Source organism: Caenorhabditis briggsae, assembly GCF_000004555.2.
Source record: "Caenorhabditis briggsae complete genome, chrIII, whole genome shotgun sequence".
Lineage (NCBI taxonomy): Eukaryota > Metazoa > Nematoda > Chromadorea > Rhabditida > Rhabditidae > Caenorhabditis > Caenorhabditis briggsae.
The window spans coordinates 14452846-14462735 of record NC_013490.2 but is presented as its reverse complement, the minus strand read 5'-3'; the positions used below and the strand labels follow the sequence as shown (position 1 = coordinate 14462735).

The 9890-nt window shown below is 36.4% G+C and overlaps 2 protein-coding genes across 2 annotated transcripts in view; one reads left to right on the top strand and one right to left on the bottom strand.

The window, feature by feature from the left end:
• Positions 1–408: 408 nt before the first annotated feature.
• CBG15339 overlaps positions 409–9890 on the top strand; it is a gene marked incomplete at both ends in the record, with an annotated part of 11324 nt that continues 1842 nt past the window's right edge. The window contains 4 exons of the mRNA XM_045244694.1: positions 409–477; positions 537–628; positions 887–1054; positions 1290–1454. Of these exons, the coding sequence (XP_045095695.1) occupies positions 409–477; positions 537–628; positions 887–1054; positions 1290–1454 (494 nt within the window). The remainder of the gene's footprint in view (positions 478–536; positions 629–886; positions 1055–1289; positions 1455–9890) is intronic.
• CBG15338 lies at positions 7859–9123 on the bottom strand (the record flags this gene model as incomplete). Its single annotated transcript, XM_002643111.1, has 4 exons — positions 7859–7952; positions 8371–8483; positions 8641–8748; positions 9028–9123. 4 exons carry the CDS (start codon positions 9121–9123, stop codon positions 7859–7861), a joined length of 411 nt encoding a protein of 136 aa, XP_002643157.1.

The following is a 9890-nucleotide window of genomic DNA, read 5'->3' as shown; positions in this document are numbered from 1 at the left end:
ATAAGACAAAAATTTTGCGAAAATATTTATTGCAGGGTTACGGTAGCACTCGTTTGCCGGCTGTGTTTTCGAAAATTCTCCTTGAAATACGGTGGACTAACTTGTGTGAAAATTCGGCCACAACTCCAATTTTTTTGCACAAGAATAATAGTATCCAGGTTATACAACTTCTGAAAAGTTTCATTTCCCCCTGTCTTGTCTTCGATTCTCAACTTTTCGTCTCTCCTTCATTCAATTGTTTTCTTTGTGTCTTATTTCTATCAAACTTCAGCAGATATCGCAAGAAGAAAAGTTCAAGAAGAAAAAGGAAAAAAGAGACTTTTCGTTTTTCAAAAAGTATCATCTTACTTCATCCCTTCAATTTGCACTTTTTCTACGTCTTCTTCTACTTTCTGAAGTCGAACAAAAATGCATTCAAGTTTGAATCGAAAGGACATTGAGGATTTCTGGAGGCGTTCCAATTCGATTTGTGATCAGGTAAAAACTAGAATTTTTTCAAGTTTTCGGAAATTCAAAAATTCGAGTCTAAATTTTAGGATCCTCCATCTGACCCAGAAAATCTTCATGTCCAGGTTAGACGAATGAGCCTGGCAGACTTCACTGGTTTGGCACCACAACAGAAAATAACGTCTGTTTTTTTTTTGAAAATATTTAATTTGGGATCTGAAATCCGGAAAATTGAATTAGACATATCTACCTTGAACATCTATTTGAGAGCCAAAAACACCGCGAATTTGAATTTAAGTTTTGAAGTTCGGAGTTTGAAAAAGGCGTTGAGAGTAGTTAAGTTTTTTATCTTATGTTAGTAGTTTTCCCAATACTTTTTGGGTTACTTTCTTATTTTTATAGCTCTAGAAACTGTTTTGTTTTAATTTCAAAATTCCAGAGACATCGAACCACCTACTTGGAAATCATCCAGCTCCCAATCGTCTCTAATAAATTCATTTTCAACTCGTCGTCGTTCGGTTTTATCAAATGATATTTTGGATTCTCCATCTCGTCGATTATCGCCAAGAATTGATGAAGAAATGGATGTTCAAACTGCCGTTCAGAGGTGAGAATTCTAGTATTGAAAGAACTGAATTCAGAAGCAGAATAATTCTAGAAGCTTCTTATGTTTTCGAAAATGTCACTTTTTTCATAACTAAGTGAGGCAATGAGAGTCATGATAGTATCTGTCAGCAGTCTGGACACCCAAAAAATATTACAACTTTAGTTTCCAACTTGCAGTTTGAACCTAAATTAATTGGAGCAAATTGTTTTTGAGGAGAAGTTTTTATGGTTTTCAGACTCCGCCAAATCGAGACCAAAAATACCGAGATGAAACCAGTTACTTCATCTGACCCATCGTCTTCAACATCTTCATCAGTATCTCCAGAAGACGTGGCAGCTGAGAAGAAGAGAGCCAACGATTTCATCCATCGCATCCAACATGCTGCTCGTCAGTTGAACCAGTTAGTTTTTATTTTTAATCTGTAATCTTCCAAAATATTTGGAAACAAAATTTCTGCATGTCGGAACTATCGGGGTTTCTGACTTGGGATGTCGAGTTTTTTAAAACTTCAATTTTATAGTTTTCGGATTCTTGGATTCTGAATTTCTATCCAGGAAAATGATTCGGGGGTACAACGGGTATCAAACTCCTCTTTACATTGTATCTTTCTCAGCGACGAAGTGAATGGGTGCTCTTTCCGGGAAGAAAGGTTCCAAGGTGGGACCGACGGTCCCAACGTTCCGACAAGATCCCCAATCCCAGTATTCCGCAAATGTATCTAAATTTATGTAAACTGAGCCCTCTCTTTCTTTTCCCCAAATACACAAATCTAAGAAATCTTTGGGTGGCAACAGAGAAGGGGGTTAAATGAGGAGGCTATGAATAATATATGTAAATTTTTGATGGAACGAGAGAGTGAGAGAGAGTATATCTTTTCAAATTTACTAATAGTCTTTAGAGCATGGAGACGATAGAGAAGTATACATAAATCATCGAATATTCTGAATATCTTAGAGGCTTACATAACTGACAATTTTGGGATTTATCGAGTTATGAAATCTAGCATAAATTAGAGTGTTTTGATGTTGCAGAATTTGAAAATCTAGGAATTGATATAACCAAAATGTCTGATTAGTATCTTTGAAGTTTCGAAGTTCAATTATCCTGAAATTGGAATTTTTCAATGTTTAGAATCTTCGAGTCTCATTATGAAGTTTTCTGACCAACACCGCATCCCCAAAAATCTTATGTATTTTCAAATGGTCCCATGAATATCCACAAGATCCTTAAGTATTTTCTGAGCCTCTCCTATTTTTTCGTTTTCCAGTGCATTAGTAATCGTTTTTCTCCGTTTTTTCTTCAGCTCCCATCCATTTTTATGGGACTGCACTTTCACTTTTTTCCGCCTCATTCTTCCATTTTTCACGCCTCACCGGAGAGAAGCTTTCCAAGAAAATGGGCAATCGGGAGAGAGCTCAATTGAGCCATTTAAGAATGAGCAATGAATCTGGTTGATTCGAAAAACGCCGGATACTATTGGCGAAGAAGGCTATAGATTTAATGGGTGTGCGGAAAAGAATCTAGAACTCGCAGGAGATTTATGAGACGAATACTGCAGTAGCCAAGAAAAAAAAAGCAGAAAAGAAGGTTTTAGGCTCTTGGAGGCGAAGGCGTTCAGAAATCCGGAATGTGCTGATTTCAAATACTGGAGTGCATAATACAAACCAAAACCCCGACTAACACTCTAATAGAAGGTAGTACTATTTCCTGTCTTGAAACTTTTGAAAGGCTAACAAAAATTTTAGGATGAAGACTATTGTCATGACCTTAGGGTGACTATTGTCATGACCTCGGAAAAAATGGGTCACGACCTAGAAAAAATTGGGTCATGACCTAGAAAAAATTGGGTCACGACCTAGAAAAAAAATTGGGTCATGACCTGGAAAAAAATGGGTCATGACCTAGAAAAAATTGAGTCGTGACCTAGAAAAAATTGGGTCACGACCTAGAAAAAAAATTTGGTCATGACCTGGAAAAAAATGGGTCATGACCTAGAAAAAATTGAGTCGTGACCTAGAAAAAATTGGGTCACGACCTAGAAAAAAATGGGTCACGACCTAGAAAAAATTGGGTCATGACCTTGAAAAAAAATTGGGTCATGACCTTGAAAAAAAATTGGGTCATGACCTGGAAAAAAATGGGTCGTGGCCTCGAAAAAATTGGGTCACGACCTAGAAAAAAAATTGGGTCATGACCTGGAAAAAAATGGGTCATGACCTAGAAAAAATTGAGTCGTGACCTAGAAAAAATTGGGTCACGACCTAGAAAAAAAATTTGGTCATGACCTGGAAAAAAATGGGTCATGACCTAGAAAAAATTGAGTCGTGACCTAGAAAAAATTGGGTCACGACCTAGAAAAAAATGGGTCACGACCTAGAAAAAATTGGGTCATGACCTAGAAAAAATTGGGTCACGACCTTGAAAAAAAATTGGGTCATGACCTTGAAAAAAAATTGGGTCATGACCTGGAAAAAAATGGGTCGTGGCCTCGAAAAAATTGGGTCACGACCTAGAAAAAATTGGGTCATGACCTAGAAAAAATTGGGTCACGACCTAGAAAAAAATGGGTCATGACCTAGAAAAAATTGAGTCGTGACCTGGAAAAAAAATGGGTCATGACCTAGAAAAAAAATTGGTCCATGACCTGGAAAAAAAATGGGTCGTGGCCTCGAAAAAATTGGGTCACGACCTAGAAAAAATTGGGTCATGACCTAGAAAAAATTGGGCCACGACCTAGAAAACAATGGGTCATGACCTAGAAAAAAAATTGATCCATGACCTGGAAAAAAATGGGTCGTGGCCTCGAAAAAATTGGGTCACGACCTAGAAAAAATTGGGTCATGACCTAGAAAAAAAAATGGGTCATGACCTGGAAAAAATTGAGGCATGACCTAAAAATTGTTTTGAAGGACCAGAATTTTATACTAGATCCGTAATTTCCAGCATGCTATTTTTGTTTCCATATTCCAGATCCACAGTTTTTAATGAAAGCTAGCTTTCACGTGAAAATCCGAAAAACCCAAATCCAAAACCTCAATTATCCTCAATCATGTTACCATAACATTATAACATATGTTTGACGCACCTGGGAAAGAGGGTTCGTTAAAAATGAATCAGACTAATAATTCCGATTGTTGTCGGATTTTTCCCATTATTCTTTCACTTCTGTCTATGGCACATAATTTGAAAACGACAAGCTGTTGGTGGTGTGGTGAAAGACGAACACACACACACTTAATTCGTCATTCAATGACCAGCCAGTCTGCCCCTGTTTCTGTGTGTGTGTTCATAAATCGTAAATGGGACACCTGTCGTTTTTCTCCTCTCTTATTCACAAGACAGACGGTCGGCTTCCATGCTCTCTCCCTCTGATTTTCCCTGAGTCTCCACCTTGCCACCTCTATTTTCCTTTTCAGGAAGTGCTTCTGAGCAGTGACTTTTCTCTGCGTCTCTCACTCTCGCTTCAAAAGACATCCCGACGTCTTCTGGAGACAGCCGGGTACGCACTGGCACCGAGCACCCCCCCCCCCCCCCATTTCCTTCCCTTCATTTTTTATTCTTTTTCCCGCAAGCTCTTTTTTCGCTTTTTCTTGAGAGATCTAAAGCTCAGAAAAAGGAGAAGAAAATGGGAATGGGATGGATTTGGGAATGGATATATGTAGTCAGTCTAATGGGACGGATGAAATGAAACGAAGATGGATTCGAAAAAAAGGAAGAATTTCAGAGATATTGCTAAAATTTTTCATTGAAAAAAATTTCGAATTTTAATTCTTTAAAAAACTCAATATAGTCCGCGACATTGGAAACTCAAAAATTGAAGATCAAAAGGTCCGAATTTCGAAATTAATTCAAGAATCCTTTATGAACTAAGATTCCGGTGCTCAGAAAGTTTCAGAATCTTGGATTCTAAAACTTGTGATCCCTATCCGAGTTCTCATTTCAGCTATAGCAACTTAAAAAAATGAAATTTTTGAATAAAACAAACAGAACATCTGAAATAATTAGTTACTGGAAGTTTCTGAATTTTGACCATGTTTTAATTCTACATCTCACTCAAGATGCAATTATTGAATCTATATCTTAATCTTAGGAGATATTCAAAACCTAGCTATTCCAACAATCAACGTACAGCTAAAAATTTTTTTTGGAAGAACCTCAGAGTCAAAAAAAAGCCCAAAAATTGAATTCCTGAGTTTCTGCTTTTGAAAAAAAATCCGAACTTGTTATCATAGAAATTTTAGGATTTTAAAGAATAATTGAGTTTTTCAGACTCTGAACGTATAACATTTGGAGTTTGGCGATTCGGAATTCTAAAATCAACGTTGATTCAAATTCGTCATTATCTTCTGAATTTAAGAATTCTAGATCCTCGAATTCCGACTCTCTATTTCTATCTGTGCATCTGTCTCTCCAGATGTCCGATTGGTGTGGCAGATGTCCGCTGGGGCGAAAGACGACCCCTCCCCTTTCTAAGCTCCACCCCTTTTTTTATTTGTTCCCTCCCCATCGAGTCCTCCTTTTCTCAGTCATTCATGTCTCCCATACTTGGTCGGGTTCCCTTCTTCTTCTCCCTATTCTCTTTCCGATATTCTGGATTACTGTAGATCCTGCAGCACCATTTCAAGCGGCCTTCAACGACTATATCAACCGAATCCAAATTCGCGAGTTGATATGTTGTTTTGAATGTCACTTGAGGTTTTTGCTTTTTCGGATTTTATCCTGGTTTTAAAAATTTTCTTAGTTTTAGAAAAAAAAACGGTAAGGTTTTGAAATTGGAAGTACGAAGCAATTAACTTCGGGTTCAAATATTGAAAAAGTTTATAAATAATTAGAGTTTTGGAAGCCCAAAATTACAAAAATATGTATCTTACGAGTCGGGAACTTTTGGAGATCTGACATTCGATGTTCAAAATTTTGGAATCCAAAAATCTAATTACTACCAGAAAGGTTTCAAGCTTCTGCAGAACCTCTATTCAATCGTGAATCTGGATTTTCTCGAGCTATGGATCTCGGAGTGTCAGAATTGCTTATCTAGAGGTCTCCATATCAAAATCCATCGATCATTCTTCTTCTTATCTCCATTTCATCTCTTGTATTCCATTCGTTCCAAAATTAACATGTTCTCTTTTCCTTTTCTCCCAAATTGATGACAGCCATCAGGCCATTTCTGGTGCTCTCAAATCCCCGATAATACCATTTATTCGATGTCTCAAAACAAAACGACAGAAGGAAAATAAGACCTTCTTCTTCGTCTTCTGAATAACACCCTCATTAGGTACACTTAGCACAGGGGACCTCTTTTTCCAAGTGGCTAGATGGACGGCTCAATGAGCCCAATCACGTCGTCTTCTTCTTTTGGAAACAAGAAGAAGAAGAAAAGTGCCTCCTTCTTCTTTCTCTTTCCCCCCAAAAACCCAATCGATGTTGAAGAAAAAGAAGAAGAAAACGACGAGCACATACATCTTCTTCTTCTTTTCTCGAAGAAAGAATTTTTGTAGCCTCGAAAAAAAGAAGAAAAAAAGGAGAAGTAATTCCCTCGAGCTCAAATTTTTTTCGCACAAAAAGGCAAAAAAAAAGCGGACCTTTTCCCTTTCTTTTTCTCACATGACAGAAAAGGGGGGCAAGGGAAAAAGAAGATGAAGAAGAAGGAAAGGTTCCTGATTTCAAGAATATGAGATTCAGAATCTACAGTATAGAATCTTCGGGAAACCGGATACTTGAAAAGCATGGAATAAATGTAACCAGATTTCACAAGATTGCTTTGAGAATTTCCAGAAAGTCAAATCCTCAGCTTTCACATTCTGAAATTTAAGATATTCCACGACTAAATAGGCAGAAGCTGTCCGGATTTCAGAACAATGAAGTTTAGATTGAGTAGAATACGCAGTAGACTGATCTTTCATGATTATGAAAATACTTGAATAGTTTAGGAATCTGAAAATATCAGAACCGCAAATTTGAAATCCTTCCAAACTTCGAGAAATTCTGAAAACAGAAGCTCTTTTTCCATAACCCCAAGATTCAGAATATTGAAAACAATCGAATCCTAAAATCTAAAATTTCCTTACATTGTCTTAATCATCTTAAACGTTTGAGCTATTTTTAGGTGACCAACTTTTATGATGTCAAAGACCATATGTTATTATTATACTAACAATAAATCAGAGCATTCACCTGGCACAATCTGATTCTATAAAATCAGAAAGTGTTTTCCTAAATCTCAAAAAAAGTGAACACTCCAAAATCTCAAGGGGCATTCAAACAACATATCAACGTATCTAGCTTGATTTGGTTGATATAGTCGTTGAAAGCCGCTTGAAATGAGTGCGGACATGTGGACCAACAGATGTACAGAATAAGAAGTAGCCGAATATGGAGAAGAAGAAGAAGTAGCAGGGGTTAGTTGTTGGAAGGAGAAGAAAAATGGTGTGGGGTGGCTGGCGGGCTAAGCCAGGGAGGGAGCAAACAGTGGGCGTGGCTTAGAAGGAAAGGAGAGAGAGAAAGTTCTGGATTCTCCTGACTCTCAATACTCTCTACAACTCTCCCACACTTTATTCTGGCCGCGCGCGCGGGCAGATGGCGTTAGAGAGAATAGAGTGCAGAGACGCAGAGAAAAATAGAAATAGAGGGGTCCATTGGGAAAGAAGAAGAAGAAGATGGCTTCCGAGTGGGGAAGAGCAGATGGGACAGCATTTGGGGGTATGGAAAATAGGAAAAGCCAGACGAAGAATAAGAAAAAGAAGAAGAAGAAGAAGAAGAAGAAGGGGTGTTTTGGGAAGATGAAGAAGGGAAAATGACGATCAATCATTTTTCTGTTGTCTTCTGCTTATTTTGAATAAAGTCATCGAGAACATGGAAAAGAAGAAGGAAGGGGGAACATGTAGAACGTTTTGCTCTTCTTAAAAGAAAAATTTAAAAAAAATTAGATTTTGCCCTTCTTCTTGTCCTTATCGTAATATTAAAAAACTAGAAAAATACATGTTTGGGATCCTAAAAGCCACAAAAAAAGGTTCCTGAACGTTTTCTCCATTCGTTGCCTTTATATATCTTGAATCAGAAGAAGAAGAAAGGAAAAGTTTTTAGGAAGTTGTATGGTTCATGTTTTGCCTGAATAAATTCAATAAAATGGGGGCAAAGCTTCTGGGATTTTTGGATTTTTTTCGTTTGGGATAATGGATAATGGATAAATAGAATCAAGGAAAAGAAAAAAAAAAGAAAAATTCAGAACTTTTCTGGTTTTCAGGGATAAACAAAGCTTGACTTATTTTTTGTCTTCTTCAAAAAAGAAAAGAAAATCAAGAAATGACAAAAATGACAAATCAGCACGAAAATGTTTTACAGTGGCGAGAAGTGGTGAGGAGAATTTTTTCGAACATTCATAACTCTGTTCAAATTCGCTCAATTGACTTGAAATTTCGCATGAGAATAGCTGTAAAATCCAAAAACATAAAAATCGGTTTTTTGAAAACTTCTCGTTTTCAGAATTTTCAGAGCAGTTTCAGATGTAACAGTGGCCCAAGAATCCAAAAAAAAAACTTTTTTTCAGAATTTTTTCTGGTTTTGATGTTAGATGTCAAATGATTTACAATGTCCAAACATGCACCAAAAACGTTTTGAAGGATTTTTGAAGTCGGGCTCGAGTTATGATGCTCAGAGCACATAAGATATGTGTCGGCATTTTTGCCATAACTCATCTGAAAATGTATTTTTGAGGCTCAAAATTTTGTAAATTATGTGTTTTGAGTTGTTTATCAGTTTTATGTTAAAAGTTTCTCAATTGTAGAAAAAAATTTTCATTTTTTTACCACTAGGGAAAACTTCTAAAATCTAAAAATGAGAAAAAAAAAACTTTTTCTACAATTAAAAAACGTTTAAAATAAAACTGATAAACAACTCAAAACACATAATTTGTGAAATTTTAAGCATCAAAAATACATTTTCAGCTGAGTTATGGCAAAAATGCCGACACATACCTTTTGCGCACTGAGCATCATAACTCGAGAGCCCGACTTCAAAAATTCTTCAAAACGTTTTTGGTGCATATTTGGACACTGTGAATCATTTGACATTAAATATTAAAGCCAGAAAAAATTCTGAAAAAAAAGTTTTTTTTTGGATTCTTGGACCACTGTTACATCTGAAACTGCTCTGAAATTTCTGAAAATGAGAAGTTTTCGAAAAACCAATTTTTATTTTTTCGGATTTTACAGCTATTCATGCAAAATTTCAAGTCAATTGAGCGAATTTGAACAGAGTTATGAATGTTCGAAAAAAAAATCTCCTCACCACTTCTCGCCACTGTAGATCGAATTTTAAAAATTCAGATTTTGGATGTTTGAGGTTCTGATAGCCTGAAAATTTTCGAAATTATTTCAGCTGTATTTATGTCTGAAAATTGAAGTCTATGTAGGAGTCTAGTCTCAATACACTTTTTAGATAGACACCAATTAAAGAAAATGTTTCTGAAAATCAAAAAACATATAAAAGAATTCATAATCTCTGAAAAAGAAAAATATGGACCAAGAATCGATATCGTTATGTCGAACAGAATTAAAATCCTAGATTTAGTCGAAAAAGGATATTTAAAGGGGGACTCCGACCAAAAATTTTTATTGCATTAAAATGTGTTAAAAGTTATCTATTTTCCGAATATTATTGCGAAAAAATTCAAAGAAAATCCGAAATCTCCGAAAAACGGCGTTGAAAAGGAAGAAAATTCAAAAAAAGGTGCCGCCGGGGACGAGGATTTTCAGTGAGAAACCTAGGCCACGGCAGCGGGTGCCTTACCTACGTGGCAAATTTTCCGGATTTTTTTCAATTTCATGTCCGGCAGGTA